This window comes from Pteropus vampyrus, unplaced genomic scaffold, assembly GCF_000151845.1.
Source record: "Pteropus vampyrus isolate Shadow unplaced genomic scaffold, Pvam_2.0 Scaffold22, whole genome shotgun sequence".
In the NCBI taxonomy this organism is placed as follows: domain Eukaryota; kingdom Metazoa; phylum Chordata; class Mammalia; order Chiroptera; family Pteropodidae; genus Pteropus; species Pteropus vampyrus.
In genome coordinates, this window is record NW_011888803.1 from 6796773 (window position 1) to 6817897 (window position 21125).

Genomic DNA, 21125 nt, shown 5'->3' on the forward strand with positions numbered 1-21125 from the left:
GCTAGTCAGAATGTATTATCTGACTAGTTTTCCTTCAATCTATCATATACCCATTTATGACAAAACAAAACAAACAAAAAAAAGAGCAGCAATCTCAAAGTGTGCAATAAGTTTTAATATATTAATTTTTTGGTTACAAGACTGTTATTTGTAGCCGTGTACCTTGAATCCAGGCAATTAATGTTTTTTAGACATGGACTTCAATTTGATTTTTAAAAATCTCAGCAGACAAATTAACTAGATCCAATGATTCATTATCCAACTTTTATTGTTGCCGAGGATAAAAATAAGGCAAGATTTCTCTTTCTTGACTTTGTCCATGCAAAGGTCAAAACTTTGAAGAGAACATAAAGTATAAAAAAAAGAAGGGAGGGAGGGAGGGAGGGAGGGAGGAAGGAAGGAAGGAAGGAAGGAAGGAAGGAAGGAAGGAAGGAAGGAAGGAGTAGGAAATAACATTTTAGTCATAAATACATTTCTAAAATTTTAATTTGTGCATAAGTAATATTAGCCCAAAATATTTAGATAACTAAGTCCTTGAAAGTCTAAATCCTTCGATTTAAAAAAGAAAGCATATTTTTAAAAATCAGGTCACAGAAACACATTAATTGTAGTTATACTTTTTATTATTTAACCATTAGAATCAAGTTAACTAAGACTCAAAATGTAAATCAGCTTTAGAGAACAGAATGGAAAAGTATTTTCTGTCATTCTTTTCGAGGTATTTGCTATTATTTTAAAAAGAGTATACATTTAAGAATAAATTAGTGCTTTATAGAAAACTAAAAATAATAGCATTTATGCAACTATCAATTTTTTGGTACTTTCAAAAAGGTCAAGTAGTGTGTATGTTTAGATTTCAAGAGAATTTTTAAATGAAATGGCTTTAACATGCTAAAGAAGAAAATATTTGGATTAATTTATATTAAAACACCTGAAATTTCCAGTTAGGTAACAAAATTCTACAGTCATATACATTCCAAATTAAAAAGAGAATTAGAATGAAATCTTTTTCTTGATGTCTAGAAATCACTGTCATCTAGTCGCGTGTAAATATTAAATGAAAAGAAGGTTGGGGTTTTTGTTTGAGTTGGTTCATTTTAGTTTTAGGGAGAAGAAATTAGTAAGACTTTTTGTGTATTTAGACCTACAGATATTTGTATATATCTTTGCATCTTATAGATAACCAGGGATATTCAACTATGTTCTAGGCAGAGGTTGCCATTTCCACATTTGGCCCTATTATAATTTCATTTTTATATTTGCAAGGTAAATGAAATTAAAGTAAAATAAAATTTATTGCTAGTAACAATACTCGTAATAAGAATCACAGTATTTCTTTCGGCAGATTACAAATGGCAACTAATCTACAATCCTGGATTATTAAAGTGAAAACTAATCTGCAATCTCATACTATGTTCACAGATGATGATTTAAAATAAAAAGTTTGCTTTTTATACAGTTCTGGAAATCATTGCAATCGTATACACTTCTGGGAAGCATTCCAATCTTAGATTTACAGAATGATCAGGGATTTTTTTAAATAACAGAATAAAAATATGCTTTTATTATAAATAAACCAAATTCCCTATTAAAAACTCCTGGTAAGGTTGAATAGCTTGTGGAATTTTTCAGATACTTATTTTCTCTCCTAGAAGAGAGAGCCAAAGCCACACTATCACTTATACTGACATGTTTTAACTCCATGAATAAAAAATGTATAAGAAAAACTAAGAAATATTTTATACTTCTAAACATTTCTATGGCCTCTGGAGACTTTCTAGTTTATTACTGCATCTTCTCTTCTTGGTTTCTCATTAGAGAATAAGTACTACAGCAACCATAGACCACAGCATACCAGGTAGTATATATAAATAATGAGTCCATGGCTTTATTTACAACTTCATCATAGCAAACTGGATCAGTATAAATGGGTGAATGTGGGCCTATTTATACTGCTCAGAAAAAAGCAGACTTAAATAACTAGAGAAAGGAAATGTTTTAATCAATTATTTGCATCGTTTTATGTATTTAAATTTACTCTTGGTTTTTAAATTTTTTTGCATTCTGTTTTTTTCCTAGGGTGACAGGGCTCATCCCCATGTCAGACATTCTTAAATAGAAATTTCACTCTTATGCAACTAAGAACAGAAGTTCCAAAGCGTTTACTCTAGCAAATTAAATAACCATTTTTTTATTTAAACTAACACAAGTGAGTGGCCAACAAACTGTACTGATATCATATACCAGACACTTGAAATTGTCTCATTCATGGACAAATTGTGAATTTAAAAGAAAAATGACTAAAAATACTCCATGAAAAGGCCTACTTGCTGATCATTCTTCTAATAATTTTGTAATAGCCCAATCTTTGCATTATTTATTCTAAAAAATTCTGTAACATATTTAAGAATTCACAAAATAAAGTCACCAACACTCAGTTACACTGTAATTTCCTTCATCCTGACATCTTTATTCTCTTGCACCAAAAAGACAATAACAAATTCTTTGGGAGGAATATAGCAAGAAAAAGTATCTATTGGAATATGGATGCTAGGTAGGCATAAGAGTCAAGTAGCTAGCAATAATTTAGAAAATAACCTATTTTAGCCAAAAACAGTCTTAGAATATGGCCTTAAGAGCAAAGTATATCTAACTTATAACTTTGGGGTACCAATTATCCAGCTTGTTAATTAAACCAGGCCAGTTTGCCTCCCTCAATTCTCCTTTGACTTTGGGGTCATTTCTTGATTTATTGGAAATAGCTTTTAGATTAATAAAAGGAGGTAAAACATTCATGAATTTTGCAAATAATTAGCATCTGTTAGAAAATAAAACTTCTGGGTGAATATTGCAATTTCTAAGGATTGCCATGTCGATGATCATGTTCTTTATATTTTCATGGAAAAGTGAAAGCTTACTCGTTTTTGAAACTGTCAGCGAGAAAAGTAAACGGCTATGAAACTTATGCATAATAACTTTGAATGAAAAGAAACTTCATACTGTAATTTAAAAAGACTTCTCAAGGGTACATCATGACTAATAATATCCAGTGATCAGAATCTTCTATTTGCAATAATTTAGATTATTTCCTTTGGTGCCATGTAAAACTGTACATTAGACTTTGCAATGTAAATTGGTCTCAACATTGAAAAACTTAGAAGTATGAGACATTATCCTGTAAAATTGAAATAAATTTGAAAAGTAAATTCTACTACTTCCGAAGAACAGAAAAAAATGTATTTGACCATAAGTACCAATTGGAGCTATACTTTCCAAATAAAGGCGAGTAGTATCAGATACAAAAATTATACGATTTTGTCATTATCATCATTTTTTGTTCTTTATGTGATTCCCAATGAAAAGTAAAACTAAAAGCTAGTTTATGTTTTCTTTATTTTTAACTCACTGGATTGTCTTTCATTTTAGATCATAATATGAACTTCGAGATCCTTACTGAAAATGTACATTATCATTAGTAGCTAAATTTCCACATAGAGGAATAAAATGTTGAAGAATCAGGTTGGGATTTTTATAGTACTTTACAGTGTGCTACAGTTATGATAAACCCGTTTTATACTTAATCCTATCATCAAGCAACACCAGGATTCTAATTTTTTTCATTTTAAATGGCTACTATACATAAGAGAATTAATAAGGTATTATACTATTAATGCTTTTTCAAGTCAAAAGACGTGTTATCTAGAAAATAATTTAACACTGTAATGGGATCTTCAGGATCAAATTCTGTTTTATATATTCTGCAGCAAAAATAACATTTCTAGTAGGAAGGTATTAGTTATAAACCTAGCAAATTCTAGACATCCACATATTTGTGTAAACAGTATTAACATGGTTTATTACATTTCCAGAAAGGTTAAGTCTTATATCCAGTTTTCTGCTAATTCTTCTTTCATATAATAAATATATATGTTATTTGAGTGCATGTGTGTATATATTTTCACACATATATGTCATATATACATAAAACAGCACTTAATGGTTGCTTTCTTTGCATGTTTAAATTAGGGAGAAAATGAATTGCTATTATGCATAACCCATGGCGAGCTTCTTTTCTGTTTCACAAATGGTCATATCGTGATGTAAACAAAACACTGGAGTGAGTCATTCCGGGTGAACTGTATTTCAAGTTGTAGGTTGGTGTTCTCATGAAGAATTGTGTACTTCCTGGTAGTAAATACCTAAAAATAATAGTTCAAAAGTTAGACTTTTAAAGTCAAGTTAGCATTAACATCTCTCACTAAAGTGTTATGTGACTAGTAATTTATATATCCTCCATGAGAAATGATACTTAAAAAAATGTAATCCATATAAAAAGATTTCTTCTCCCAGATTGGTGTCGGGGGAGTGGGAAGAGGGTCATAAAGCCCCAAGAAGCAATATATAATCTTAGTACCCCAAGATATCCCATGAAGCACCATTATACTCACATGCTAGGAAACTGTTTATATGGCTGACATTAATTTGTAATTCATCATTAATCTTTGTAAATAATATGTGAAGCCAGTCAAATATTTCTTTAAAAACATGTGATATGAGATTTGGCTAGCCACATTACAAATAAGTGTTTGTTTCAAGGATTTTGGAACCATTCATTACAATTTAATAATATTTCATTGATGTATTACAACTATAGGTAATCTAAAAGAAAAAATTAAAGATTAACATTCATAACTAGATTACAAATCTTATATTCTTAGACCACACAAGAGTTAGGATTACAGAATACCAAAACAATCACAATTACTGGTTGCATACAACCCTTGCAGCCAAATGTATTTCAGAATACATGAATTTTCCAAATTTTAGAACAATATAGTATATATACTATATATAACATCTCCATCAGGGCCTTGGAACAGCATCCTGTAAACAAACAATTAATATTGCTATAGTAAAATGTATAAATATTCAAAATAAATCAGATACAGACTATAAATGACTTCATGTCAATTCAGGTCAGATTTGCCAATAAATATATTACTTTTTTTTTTTACTTTTCAGAGATTTGGTATTAGAAACTGCAAATAAGAGTGTGCATCTATATACCGTTTTCCTCTGGAAAAAAACTTTGATTAGCATTAGGCCATGCTACTCTATATGTCTAGAGAGAAATGATCTCAGAAATCCATATGAACAAATGCACATAAACATCACTATTAACAGTGTAAGTACTGGCAATAATGAGAAGGACATGCTATAAAGCCAGGACAAAGAGATCTATGAGGAATCTTCAAGAGCAGAAGTAGCAATAAAAGATTTGTAATTACCAGTTTTCTTGAAAAAATAAACAATGGTAAAGCATCAAATCATTTATTTTATTTTCTTCACTTGACATTAAGATCTTCTAGTAAAAGTATAATACTTCCATAGATATGTGAAGAAATCCAGAAAAAGCCAAAGTTTACTATCAGTTTATCTATTCTATATTAAATAATGGTGATAACTACCATATCTCTATGTTAATAAAAAATTACACTTATAGTTGTGTGACATGAATTTTGTTCATTATGATCAACCGTATACAGCATTCAGATTAAAGTAGCAGAGTTCTCTATTATAATATTCATAAACATCATTTTATCATGAATTATCTAATAATATCCCCTTAATCTATTACCTAATATCACAAACGATAAATAATTGCTCAAATCATTAGGTTAATAGAGCAGTAAAATAATACACAACAAACCAAATTAAATCAAAATTGCACAATGGGTGATAAATAATGAAACAACTGATTTCTCACATCACAGATTATACAAATTATTTTCTTAATATCACTTGGGTAATTTATACAAATTATTATGTCAAGAACTAGTGGAGTCAAGATGATTAATTTAATATCTTCTGCCATCAAAAAGCTACCCTTTCTACCTAGGCCAAACGTGCAAAAAAAAAGGTGTTTGATCAAAACCTACTCTTTTGTATTAGTTGAGAGTTATTTTATCATCTATTGCAAAGCAAATGCATTCTGATTACATTGATATTTATCATAGTAAACAGTAACTTCTATCAACTTTCTTTTGAAGAACTTCCAAGCAATAGTTACTATTGGTATTACAATAACATTCACATATCATTTTGAGTTATAGATTTCTTTCTCCATTTCACAGATGAAAAAATAAAACACAAAGTCCAGGTTACAGCTAACTTATATTACTTTATTTAATACCATTTAATATTTAAATAGTGTTTGCATGTGCCCATTCCAATTACTTTACAATATTAACTCAGTTCTCATAACAATTCTATACGGTAGATATTATTGTAGGCTCTATTTTATAGATGAATACACTAAAGCATGCAGGGGGGTCAAATGCCTTGCCCAGTCACATAGCTAGTAAGTGGCAGAGCCAGGATTACAATCCATGTGGGCTAAGAATCACTGCTCCTAGAAACTATACTATATTTTCATTTTTCTGTATGAATTTCAATTTTAAAACTAATGGATACAATGATTATACTCATTTTTTCAGAAGTATTAAATATATCCTAGAAAGTATAAAAATATACATCCACAAACTTAAACTTTTTAATAGGAGCAGAAAAAGCTAAAACGAAACTATTTTTAAGACTTGAAAAGAAAAAGAGGTTTAGTATGAACTCAAAAAAACCTATGAAATCACATTGGAAGAAACACTTTGCTTCCCTATAGCTAGTGCTGTGGGATATTTTAAAGCATTATAGAGAAACACAGTGGATTATTTGCCTCAATATTTCCAGTAATATCTCTTGGGAGATCTCACACTATCTAAATATCAAAGATTATTTTTGAAATGTTCTTTGCAATGAAGTTAAATAATAAATTTGATTTTTTTTTTTAGCAGAAAGAATATCACTAGGAAGTGAATTTATAGATTACATCTAAAGAGTTTGTGTTAAAGTAGCAACAAATGTGAAAAGTTGAAGCTTTATTTTTATTCTAGCTTACTCTTGATGTACTAAAATAGCTAACTTGTAGCTAATTCATACCAAGGAGAAATACCTCAGACTATCCTATTTCTTCACACATATACCCTAACTCATCCCTGAGGCTAGGTCTGCACATCTTCACATATCCAGTATATAGACATAAAATATGCATTTGTCTAATTCCTGGTTGATGTAGAATTGGTTGATCTGTCATGTACCAAATTATTGCCAACCACAGAGAATCTCTAGAACATGAAGCATTTCAAGGCTGGTAGGGAATTAGCCTTGAAAACTTAAGCTATGCCACCCTTCTGAGATTTTTCTGGAGTAAGATCAGGATCCCTGATACTCCCAGAATAAACTCAGCTTCCTGGTTTGGGGAACACAAGGTAAATAAAGTTCATCATAATATTTGTTCTGCGTTTTTTAAATTTTTTTTTAATGTGGTAAACTGTACATAATATAAAACTTACTCGGTTTTACTATTTAAGTGTACAATTCATTACATTAAAATCATTCACGATGGTTGTGTAACCATCACCACTACTTAGTTCCAGAACTTTTTCATCATCTCAGAAACTCTGTATCCATTAAACGCTAAATCCCTATTTCTCCTCTTCCCAGTCTCTAATAACCTCTATTCTATTTTCTGTCTCTTTGAATCTGTCTATTCTATATATCTCATGTAGGTAGAATCATATTATATTTTGGCCCTTTGTGCCTGGCTTGTTTTACTCAGCATGCTTTCAAGGTTCATCCATGTTGCAGCATGTATCAGAATCCATTCCTTTGTATATATGCTGAATAATATTGCATTGTACGTGTATATACCACACTTTATCCATTCATCTGATGATGTACACTTGAGTTGTTTCACCTTTTGGCTATTGTGAATACTGTTGCTGTAAACATTGGTGTAAAAGTATCTGTTTAAGTCCTCATTTCAGTTCCCTGTGGTATAAACCTAGGAGTGGAATTGCTAGCTTATATGGTAATTCCATATTTAATTTTTTGAGGAATGCCAAACTGTTTTCCATAGCAGCCACATCATTTTACATTCTGAACTAAGAATGCATGAGGGCTCTAATTTCTCAATATCTTCACCAACACTTACTGTTTTGCTTTTTTTTTTTTTTTTTTTTTTTAATAGTCATCCCAGTGGGTATGCATTGTCCTATAGTTTTAACTTTGACTTTTTTGGGAAAAGGGTTAGTCCTAGTTTCAAGTTCCACCTCTGCCATATGCTAGCAATGTGGATCTGGATAAGCCATTCAGCCTCTTTGGGCCTCAGTTTTCTGATCTGTGAAGAGTCCAATAGTTTCTGCCATGCCTGTCTCACAGAGTACAGAGCCAATGAAATAGTACATGTGGGTGAAATATTACTTATGTGTTATGAACATCAGCCTTACTAGCAAGACCATCCCTGTTCTAAGACAGACATATTAAGCTATCTTAACCTAAGGCCATAATAATACCATGTATTTGACTCAATTTTTAAAACTTCCTAATTATAAAGTATAGCACACACTGAAAAAGCACATAAAATCTAAATGCTACCCAGCTTAAATAACTGAACATTCCTAGCACCCCAGAGCTCTGTATTACAGCACCCTCCCTCCTTATAAAGTTACCCACTATGGAGACTTTTATGGTAATTACTTCCTTGTTTACCCAAGTACACATTCCATAAACACCAAAATTTAGTTTTGCCTGCTTTTCATTTTAAAATAAATGAAATGAAGTATGTATTCCTTTTGCTCAACTTTATGTTTGAGACTCACATATGTTGCCTTGTATGCGTGCAGTTTGCTCACTGTCAATGCTGTATAATATTTCATTGTTTTGACAATACAGAAAATGTGTCCATTTTTCTATGAATACATATTTGGGTTGTTTCTCAAATTTAGCTATTAAGTAAATTCTACTATGATCATTCTAATAATGGTCTTCTGCACATGTGCAAACATTTCTGCTGAGAATTACTGGTAATAGAATAGCTGTAAAGAAGGTAGACTTTATAATGCCAGTTTTTAAAGGTACCAATTTTCACTATCACCAGCAGAATAAGAGAGTTCGTATCACTAGAGTTCGTAGCATCACTCTAGTATATAGATAGTCTTTGGAAACAAATAACATCATTGTGTTTATAGCATTCTGTTTTCAGTAGTGGTATTTTCATTTAAAAAATATAGTAATTCTCAATCGCTGGAAATGTCAAATCTTAGAAAACGTAGCATTCCTACACATGTTAAATGAATGCTGGCACTAAGCTCTACTTTTTTTTTCTAAACAGGAAAAGGGTTAAACACTTTTTCAAATGTTTATTGGTCCTTTTTTTTTTTTTCAAACTCTTGTGTGAACAGCTTCTACAAGTATCTTCCTCCAAATACTTTGCTTCATTCTATGGCTTGCTTTCTCACACCCACCTGCGATATTCTGATGAATATATGTTCTTAATTTTAACACAGTAAAATTCATCTTTTCGTTTATCATCTGTACTTTGGTCTTATATTTTTATAATCTTTGCACACCTCGAGGTCATGAAAATATTCCCCTATATTTTTCTGAGATTTTTAGTTTTGCTTTTCATATCCATATACTAAATTCATTGAAAATGATTCTTGCATATGGTGTGAGTAAACTCAAGTTTTCTATTATTATTATTATTTGGAAACTCAATTATCCCAGCACCATTTGTTTAAACAAACTTCCTTTTCTCATTTGTCATAAATTAAGTGTATCCCTTGTAGTCATAAATAAAGTCTCTATATATGCCTGGGTCTATGGATGACCTTTCCGAATTGTGCCATTGGTCTGTCTATACTTTTAGCAGTAGTAATTGTCTTAAATTACTTTAGCTTTATTATAAGTCTTAGTACACTGTAGTTGATAAATTTTACCATTTTATTGTTCTATTTCAAGAGTTTCTCATTTACTCTTGGCCCTTTACTTTTCTATATAAATATTGGAACAGCTTTGGTCAAATACTACACCCCCCAAACTAAATTTGTTGGGTTTTATATTAGGGTTGCACTGAATTTGTAGATGTACAGAACTATTTGAGAGGAATTGACATAATAATATTAATTTCAATGATAAATAACATATATCTTTCAATTTTTTACATTTTCCTGCAAAAAAGTCTTACACATTTTGTTCTATTTATTCCTAAGTGTTAGCTATGCTTTGATGTTATGAAAAATGATATTGTATCTAAAATTTCATATTCTAGCTATTGTTGATATAGAAAAACTACAGTTAATTTTCTTATCTTGACCTTGATTTAATCAAAATTGTTACATTTACTTAATAGTTTATCTATAGATTTATTTAGTTTTCTATGAACTCAATCATATCTACTAGTAATGAGTTTTAGTTATTTCTCTCAAATATAATGTCTTTAATTTCTTTTGCTTGACTCATTAAACCAGCTAGGACCTCCAGCACAACACTAAACAGAAGCAGTAGTAACAAGCGACCTTGTCTAGTTCCTCATCTCAAATGGAAAGCCTTCAACATTTCACCATTAGGTATGTTTGTTATAGTTATCCTTTAGTAGACCAAGGAACTTTTCCCCTTTTGTTTCTAGCTTGCTCAGCATTTTTTAAGGAATGAATGTATATTGAATTCCATCAAGTGATTATCTGTATCTATTAAAATTATCTTTTATTCAATGAAAATTACATTGATCACTTTTTAATGTTATTGCACCCTTTAATACAATAAACAGAAACTGGTCGTGATACATTATACTATTTAAAATTTCTGGGTTCGTTTTGCTAATATTTTAAGAATTTTGCATCTACATTCAGGAGTGAGATTGAACTGTCATTATCCTTTACCATAATGTCCTGGTCAGGTTGTGGTATTAAAGGTATGGTAGCCTCATAAAATAAGCTGGAGAAGGCTCCCTCCTTTTCTGCTCTAGTGGGTTTCGTAGAATTAGATAGTGAAGAGCATGTGAATCTAGAGTTACCTTTGTGGGGGGCTTTTAATTATTGATTCGATTCCCACAATGTAAAGGACTTTCTATATCTTATGTCACTTTGGTAATGTGTTTTCCCAGGAATTTGTTAACAACCTAAATTTATCAGCATAAAATTGTTCATATTTCCTTACAAAATTTTTCATGTTTATAAGATCTGTAGTAATGTCTCTATTTTTATTCTTGATACTAACTGTATCTGCCTTTTATATTCTTGATCAGTCTCACTGGTTGTTTATCAATTTTATCAGTTTTTTCAAAAGTAAACTTTTAGCCATGCTGATCTTTTTTATTGTTTATTTCATTACATAAACACTCCCCAACTTATGATGGTTCAACTTACGATTTTTCAATTTTACAATAGTGCAAAAGTGATACGCATTCAGTAGAAACTATACTTCAAATTCTGAATTTTGATCTTTTCCCAAGGACAGTGATATCATTGATACTGTTGTGATTCTAGGTGGCAGCAGTGAGCTGCACCTCCCAGTCAGCCATGTGTTCACAGGGTAAACAACTAATATGCTAACAGTGTACTGTGTTATCAATGCTTTTTGGATATTGCATTTTGTGTTGTCACATCCTGTCATGTCTACAAAATGCCCATCTGTGTCTCCTGCTTCTGATGAGAAAAAGAGGAAGGATTTACTTTTGAGCTGAAATTCAAGATAATTGCCCAACCATAAGTTAATGTAAGGTTCTGAGCATGTTTAAGGCAGGCTATGATGTTGGGTAGATTAAGTGTATTAAATGTATTTGGATACTTATTTTCAACTTATTATGGGTTTACAGAGACGTAACCCCATCTTAAGTCAAGGAATATTAGTATTATTAATTTCTGCTGTCATTTTTATTTCCTTTTTCTGTATTATTTGGGTTTATTTTAATGTCATTTTGTCACTTTTCAAGATGACTGCTTAGCTCATTTAATTTTTTCTTTTCCTCTTTCCTAACGTGTTCATTTAAGTCTATAAATAGTCCTATAACAATTTGGCTACACACTGCAAGTTTTTATTTGTAAGATTTTTATAATCATTCAGTTCAAAATCTTTTATGTCTATTATGATTTCTTCTTTGATTCCTGGATTACTTAAAAGTGCATTTTTTTATCTTTCCAAAATATAAATTTTCTGGTTATATTTTCTTATTGTTTTCTAGCTTAATGATATGTGGTCAGAAAAAAAAAAATCTGCATAATTTCAAGTTTCACAAATTTGTTGAAATATGTTTAATTATTCCACTATATGGTTAATCTTTATAGAAATTCCTGGTATGCCTGGTGTATTATACTCTGAGGCTATTGGATTTACATACCACAGTTAAGTATGGTAATCATATTATTAAAACGTTCTAGACTTTAATTTTTTTTTGAGGAAAAAATATTTTTAGTATATTAAAATCTCCCTCTATGGTTGTAGATTTGTTTTTTTTTTTTGTTTTTTTCCTGTAATTCTGTCCACTTTTGCTTTGCAAAACATCTGGAACATTTTTCTCCTAGGAATCTAGGGATTTACCAAGGTCCACATCTTTGCAAGCCCTGAACTCCACTTTTTCCCTTTAGACCCATGAGTCTGTCAAAAGCACTACTCAGTACTAACAAATACTCATTAACAAGTATCTGGTTAACATTTTCTGATATCTTTAAGCAAATGCTTTGATATTTTGTCTAGCTTCTCTAGTTGTTGTGAGGGAGAGGATTTGTCCAAATATCTAGTGCTCTATTAACTGAAGACAGAAGTTCTAATTCAGTAGTTTTTATTAATGTTTCTAGTCACGGAACCCCTCTTATGATATGAGTTTATATGAAAGCTCAGTACATGAAAGATAGAAACACAGAGATGCTGAGACTAGAAAATGTCTGAAGATCTCAAGGTTTCCCAAGTAAGTCTAGTTACAGTGAAATATTGAACTGATCCCAAGAACTACAGTATCCTAGATATATACTAAATATATATATATAATTGACCATCTGAGTTTATGTAACAGTTCTATTGGTTTACTTAAGAGTCTACCTCTGAGAAATGGCTTTTCACTTAGTGTACCTATACATTATTGTTTTTCTGAGATTGCAAGGTTGAAGTCCACTTCCTTCCATTTATTCTTTAAAGTCTCTTAAGAAATACCCTGAAGATTTCTGATGAAGATAAACATTGTCATAAACCTGACTAATGTTATTAGCTCTATCTTCTTCTCTCTTAATTTTACAGATATATTAGCCAAATATATATCTCTTCATAAAGTATTTAGGTATGTATACCTCATAAATTATTTATATTAGGCATATTTATATGAATTTATATATAATTTATGTTTCATTAGGTATACTTCAGAAATGAAATTAATCAACATCAAATTAATAAATATCAAATTAAGTGACTTCTACATATAAAGTAATATGCTATAAGTTCCTAATCTATAGGGAAAAGATATGGTCCCCTTTTCCATGTTTTTAAATTAATGTGACATTGACTTGGGTTTTAATAGCTATATATTAGGAGGACATGTTTATTTCTCTCTCTTCCTTGTGTTTTTATGTAGAAGAACCTCCACTAGTGGAAACTTTCTAGCATCTTACCAGAAGTGAGTTATCCGATTTGCAGGTTTAAAAGAAAGAAACTAGCATGGTTGGTATAGCCCCTTTTTCTTTTTGGATCAGCCTATTTGCAGAAAGGATGTATTCTTACTTTCTCTCCTACCAATACTAATGGAATTAGACTTTATGAGGTAGTGCTAGTGGAAGATTCGGGTTGACCTAGCTCTGCCTTTGACGCAATGGGCACATTTAATTCTGAAATTCAATATTAGAAAACTCACTTGGTTCACATCTACACATATGCCCTTCAATGTAGCTTTTCTCAGTAACTAAACTCTATTTTGATAATCATCTGACTCCTATAATTCTCTATCAAATGGTTTTGAACTTGGGCAAGAATATGATCGATCTTTTTAATAAATGGATAAATTTCTAGGTATTTCTAAAAAAAAATCCAAGCTATAGTATTTTCTTTTAGTTAGTTGAATCCTATCATCTTTTCATGGTCACTTATTTTTTTAAAAGTCGTCATTTATTCTCTTCTATCCTGAGTAGTACTATAACTTATATATACTGAAAATAAAGTCACGTATTTATCTTTAATTCAAATGAGAACTATAATTGTCTTGAGAATTGCTAAAATGTATTTCTTGTTTATATTTTTTTAACTTAAAAACAATATTATTTTTTATGCTTTTTTAACTCAACATTTATGAAAATTCAATTTTTAAATAGAACTTAACAAATTCACTTCCCACTGATTTGTTTGGTGATGAAAGGAGTAGCAGAGGCATACTGAACAATAAAAATTAAACTAAAGGTATCTCTTCAACTGTTAGGATAAAGAATAAATGTTGAAACATCCCTGAGGAAAAATGTTAAATTGTTAGCATTTTTGGTTGCTCTTACTTGGCTTTTGAAAGCAAAGTATGTAAAAGAAATAATCTCATTTCCATGCAGGTTATTTCTTTCACCTTCAGTTTTGTTCAGTCCTTTAAAGGTAAAGATTGTGCAAGATTGAGATTTTATAGACAATAGTATGCATGAATTTTCAGTCTTTAGCTTCTCTTGCCATATAAACAAAAAGAGACTTTCAATTTCAAACTGCATTGTGGCATTACTTTACATAAAACTCCCAGAGTCTAGGGAATGTAAACAAGTACCTGGAATTACCCCAATTGGTACCAATGCTTGAGAGCGATCCTCTTGTGTCACTTGCATATTTGTAAACCACTAGCAGGCACTGTTTACAAAGCTCAACCAGGCGCTGGCAACATTGGAGCTGCAAAGGAGTCACCACCTCCGGGCTTTTACTGAAAATACTCTCCCAGGAGGATCTGTTGGCATGGAAACAGACATGACCTCATGAGGCTGCTAAAAATGGCAACCAGCCATATCACTTACCTAGCAACAAAGCAATAAGAAAAAGAAGAAATAGGCTCACACGTTTGAAGCAACTACAAAAGGTTGAAAGATAAAAAATAAATACGTATTTGAAAATTAATTTTTATATTAAAAAACACAACATAGAATTCATAGACTATTTGTCGTTAAAGACTTCACCGCTGCCAACTGTGAGTAGCTAACAGGATGGTTTCCCAACACTTCCTGAAAAACTGAGTTATTCTATATTAAAGTATTTGTAAAATACTGAGTTAACTTCTCAAAAGTTAGGTATTCTAGGAATTTAGGTTTTCTAGGAAGCTATATTTACCTCTCCCTTAAAAATAATCCCACCAAAGAATTAAAATTTGCTGCTACTTAATTTGTAACCTTTTTACACCAGGAGAATGTAGGTTAATCCCCTGATTATGACCACCCTTTTCAAAACACTTTCATATGTAATTATATCCATGATATTCCTAGAGCGTATGTTTTGTACTCTGGAAATAATGTTATCTCAACAAGTACTGTCCTACTACAATCTCAAAGGTAGTGTCCTCCCCTCCTTTAGTGCAGTCAGCTTATACCAAAGCAGGCAGTAGTGCACATGTTCTTGGTAAATTTCAATTGTGTGTGTGTCTGTGTGTGTGTATTTACAATTCCTAAGTTTACTGTCATGGCCCAAATCAGGAAATACCAAAAGAGATGGAGAGGGAGGGATGGAAGGAGAGAGAGAGAGAGCGAGAGAGAAGAGGAGAGAGGAAGAGAAAGGGGGCGGGGAGGCGAAGAGAGAGAGAGATTTCCTTAGTGTAAATGAAACTCTTTTCAAGCCTCAAGGGGAAAGTTTGGTTTCACACTTGGTAGTGTTTCAAGTCTCATTTTACATAAACCAATTCACTTAACCCTCAGAGAGAGAGAAAAGAGTAGATTTTCAGAAAGAAAAAAATATTAAAGAAAATATTTTTCTGAAGAAATGTACTTCCCAGTGGGAAATTCAGACTCGATTTTCAATCTTCTGTGGATATTTGATATCTTTGGAATTTTTAAAAAATGCTTTAGAAGCTCAGAAAGGTAATTTTTAGTAGAAAGGCTACCGTTTATTTTTTCAGGAGAAACACAGTCCCAAAAAAGATAGTATGTCATCACTGAATGACAGGTTTCCTTAAAAGAAATAAGATTCAAATGAGTAGATTAAAAGGAATAAATTATCTTCCATGTTCTGAGATGTTCAGGACTAAATAGTAATGTGCTAGTTAAATTAACTCTAAAATAAAATTTAATTTATTACTAAATATAAGAAAAACTAGATATGAAATACATTTATATATGTGTGTATATGTATGTGTGTGTATATATATATGTGTGTATATATATGTGTGTGTGTTTATATAGATATACAATTTGCCCAACTTGATCAAGAAAAGTATTGGAGAACATCAATTAATTAGGGAATATGTTTATAATAATATGTCTTAATCTAGCAGGCCCTACATATTGGGCACAGAGAAATAAAAATTTCATATAAATGTAAACACACACAGAAAACATCCCATGTTCTGTCTGCCTAGCACTTTTCTCTCCATTGGGATTCTGGATATTTCTACAAAAGTCAACTTCTATCACCACCCTCCCCTCTCAATTTGGACATGTTTATATTTTGATCCTTTGGAGCTATTTGATTAGATCCACTATCAGGTCACTCATATCATGGTAATTTTTCTTTTCCTGACTTGGAGTATGGAGGTAAGAAAAGAACAAATAAAATGGAAGAAAGATAAAAGAGATTCCTTGATTTAACATTCTGAATAATATGTGAGTTACAACATGAACAGCTTTGGCTTCTCATTCTTTCATTCTTCCTTAAATATTTTAAACAAACATATGAATCAAGTCTTTTACCTATTTTTGATGTACATGTTCACCACCATTGGCCAAAAACCACATTCTACTCTATCATCTATACTTGAGTGTCAGCACATCAAAACCCTCATAAAGAGCAAAGAAAATGAACAGGACTTGTTTCACTTGGTTCTAGGCTAACGGCAACCCCTCTGCACAAAGGAAATCTGCCCTTCGAATTGATTCCTCCAGCTCCTACCCACTACTTGGCAAAGCTGAGTAAATGTGAAATGCCTCTAGAACACTACAGAATCTTAATTTTCAATACTAACACAACATTTTTAAGAAGGTGAAAGAACATAGAAATAATTAAAAATACCAGTGCTTTTATCAGAGAACCCAGGGTCTTATCTGTCTGCTTTCTGACTCTAAATTCCAAGGAAATGAAAGGGCCCAAATCCATGAGTTAGAAAAGGAAAATTAAATGGTTAAAATGTTCTTCCTAGTACTCTCTAATCCACAAAGCAATATGAAAGGAAAAGACTTCAAATGATATTTTTTTTAGTAATAAAACAAGAAGATACATAATACTGAATACCTCTAGCAACAAAGGGGAAATTATTAATGAAATCCCAAGACTTGAAAAGCTTCATATAATCCAGTAATCCAATAATTTTCATCTCCTTTCTCATCAAAACATTTAATAAGGCAATTATCTAAAAAGTGAAACTGATTTATTTCTTTCTCTTCTCTGGTAGAAGTCCATACAGATGACTGAGTGACCAAAAGTACAAGAAGGGAGAAGGGAAGATAAAAAAAATCTGGACTATACCAGCTAGATAATCAGCAACAGAAAGATTAATGAGCTCAAGAGTACTAACAACAACACACTGAATTAAAAGTGATGTGAAAATAAGAGTCACATCATTTTAACTAGTCTACATGTTATGCATACATTTTCTAGTAGACACACAATTCATAGAAGAAGACTGCCTTAGAGCATTCCTTGCAATTTCTTCTTGTCTAAAGAGTCAAAAAAAAAGAAAAAGAAAAAGAAAAAGAAAAAAGCTTTTCTGTGACAAAATTCCATAAGAAAATTCATTTGGCAAAAGGTCCAAACCAGATTTTCTTCTTTGGGGTTTAGATATCAGGGTTTTGAGTAGAGAGAGCTTTTCCAAACAAAGCATTCCTTCTCCTATCCTCGTCCCTGAATCCTCCTCTTTACTTGGCAAACTCCTATTCTTCCTCTTCCTGCAAATCTCAGCGGGAGTGTTATTTCCCTTGGCTACATTTCTTGAGCTCTTAGGCCTAGTTTGAGTCCCATAGCACCTAGACTCCTCCTATCCCAGTAAACATTATGGATAATTCCAAGAACTATTCCCCTGGAGAGAACACATTTGGAATATGGGCATTCTAACACTCCCAGGAGACTGCACGTGATACAAAGAGTCACTGAGCATGGACTTCAGCAGCTTGGAAGAGCAACAGAGAAGGATGAAGGTGTTTTCTGTGTGATGCATCAGGAAAACTCCTATGCCAATTCTAGAGAAACCTGCCACAAAGATCCACAATATTTTTTGATATTTCTGAATGTGGACAAGCAATGGGTTTTTATTTTTATTATCTGGGTGTTGACAGGTAAAGGCAAAAATCAAGGTAGCCCAGCGTTATTTGGATTATATTTTTCTAAGGTTTTATACCTAACCAAATGATAGCTGCACATTTTATTAAAGTCTTTCCTTTAGAACTGAGTTAAGAGTAGATTTTTACTCTGATTACTAGACAAGCCAAAGTTAAATGAATATATATTGACTACACATGATCAAAGATAAGTAGAACTATTCTGGGTCCAAACTAAGAATCAAACACACATAATACCATGTGACCTCATTAAACTGAGGAAGCCTAAGAAACTCATTTGCAAAGCTGCAAAATAAAATCTGGTATTAAACTCACCTCTACAAACCACCAAGTTTTTAAGGAAATGGATGGAGAGTGGAGGTCAAATTGGATTCGAAGCTACTCTTGCTACGCTTGCTCCACCTGCCCAGGTGCAATGGCCTGGAGATTTGGTTCATGCTATGGACTTGCAATAAAGCAAACTTGGCAACCACTGACAATGCTGCTTTCAGGGGAGTCAATAAAATATAGAGTTAAGAGCTTGGGCTCTTGACTCAGACAACCTGGGTTAAAATTCAGGATTGCCTAGTTACTATGAGCAAGTTATATACTCTCTTTATGCTTCAATTTTCTCATTAATACCTTGAGAATAATAATAATCAATTGATTACTCAAAATTTTGTAGTGGTGATTATAAAAATATTTAATATGTATGTAATAACTATGTATGGTGTCAGGTGCATACTAGACTTATCAGAGGGATTACCTCATAAGTTACATAAATGTCTAACCACTATGCTATATACCTGAAACTAATATGATATTGAATGCCAACTGTAATTAAAATTTTTTTAAATTAATTAAAGAATATTTACTATGTAAAATGTCAGGCACTTGTTAAGATTTCAAGTTACAATGTCAGGCACTTGCTAAGATTTCAATAAATGTAACTCTCATTCTTATTACTAGTAGTAACAGATACCACCAGGAAAAAAAAAAATCGGAGGAATACTGTGCTAGGAACAAAAGAAAAGTATTCTAATCAAGTTAGTACATATTACCAAAATAGTTCAGGGAAGACGATCCCTAAAGACAAAGAACCACCACTTTATGAGCATCTTTAGGGTCTCGAGGCCACCAGCACCAATTTCAGTAGCAGACTGTTTCACTGACTTCCATGGAAGAGAGTAGCTGGGATTCACATATGGCATTCCAACCAATGGATCAACAAACAGACAAAAATTCCATTCATGAGTTCACATTGAGAAAACGACATCAACTAAGGGGCATGGAATACAGTTCAAACGTTTCACTTAAATCTCTGTACAAATAATTTATAGCCAAGATTACTCTCAGATTTCATCACAACCCAGAGCACCTTAGGAATTCTTCCTGTTGGTGAATGGCAGCTGAGGAAAATTATGGTGGTGAGAATAAGTCTGCAAATGATATGACTGATTCAGTGCTAGATGACTAGAACATTAAATGGAGGCCATTCAGAGATAATTTCAGACTACAATAGTCTGCTAAGGTTTCACAAAAGAAGTGTACAGGTTGGGTCTTTGCACAGGGTTTCAGTAATGCAGAGGGGATTAGAGGAATGGCATTTGGAAGCTACCCAATCAGATACTTAATGACTTCAGCAGCTCAGAGGACGAAAAGGGAACACTTTTAAGATATTTGAAAAATAATGAGTTTGTTTTTCTGGAACAGAGTTCAAGTTAAAGAGTAATGTGAGAGAAGACTGTAGAAATAAGAAAGAACAGGCACATTAGAAAGTCTTGTAACTCTAGATGAGAAGTCTAGTCTTTAATGACAAATAAGAGAAATCACTACAGATTTTAGGAAATGACCCTGACAATAAGGTGGATAAGGAAAACAAAAAATGAAGGCAAAAATGCCTAGAAATCTATTAATTTCACCTAGCCCTTCTATCAAAAAGACTGTACTCTCTGAAATCCTATACTTCATCTCTGTCTCTTTTATAATCATTAATTTGTACATATCTTATTTTGTCTACTAGAGATAGCAGAGGTTCTTGGTTAAGAGCATGAACTCTGGGGCCAGAGTTCAAATCCCACTTGCACTAGGTCCTCAGCATGTACCTGTGCCTCCAGTTTCCTTGTCTATAAAATGGAGAAAATGAGAGAACATGCTTCAAAGTGATGTTATGAGGATTAAATCACTTAATACATGTTAAGTGTTTAGAACTATGCCTGGTACATAGTAAGTTGTATTGTGTTAGCTAATATCATTTTTCTGGAGGGCAGGATCTATATCAGATTCAACGTTGTATCTCCAAAAGTATTTAATACAGTAGTAAGTACTTGATAATTGTTAAGAACAATGAAAAACAATCTAGAATAGCCACAGTGGGCCCCTGACAGAAAAACTAACAGGATTTAGCAAATGATTGAATAAAGACAGTGAAGGCAAGGGAAGATGTAAATGCCCCTAAGATATCAAACTTGTATAATTGAGAAAATAACAATTGGATTAAGAGAAGTCCAAAAGATTAAAGGAAGTCCATTTCTGAATAAAAGAGAGCTATGAAACTTTTCTTTTTAGATATCTTGAGGCTGAAATGATAATGAGTCACAACAACTTTGGCAGGACTGAAAATTTGGAGAGGAGCAGGAATACAGCCATAATTTTGGAAGTCTGCTACATAAAAGCAACAGCGGAAGGACCTTAAGGATATTGAGATTTTTTTATCAATTAACTATCTTCTCTCCACTGAATTCAAATTAGTTAGGTGGTGGTGTGTTCATATTCATTATCTCATCTAAATTAGCTTAACTGCTATGAATTATAGTAGAGTACTAAAAATTA

At 32.0% G+C, this 21125-nt stretch overlaps 1 protein-coding gene across 1 annotated transcript in view; it reads right to left on the bottom strand.

The window, feature by feature from the left end:
- Positions 1-605: 605 nt before the first annotated feature.
- Positions 606-21125, bottom strand: part of TTLL7 (tubulin tyrosine ligase like 7) — a 135183-nt gene continuing 114663 nt past the window's right edge. Inside the window, exons 18-19 of the mRNA XM_011355686.2 lie at positions 14615-14788; positions 606-4199 (exon numbers count right to left, since the gene is read on the bottom strand). Of these exons, the coding sequence (XP_011353988.1) occupies positions 4079-4199; positions 14615-14788 (295 nt within the window). The 3' untranslated portion in view covers positions 606-4078. The remainder of the gene's footprint in view (positions 4200-14614; positions 14789-21125) is intronic.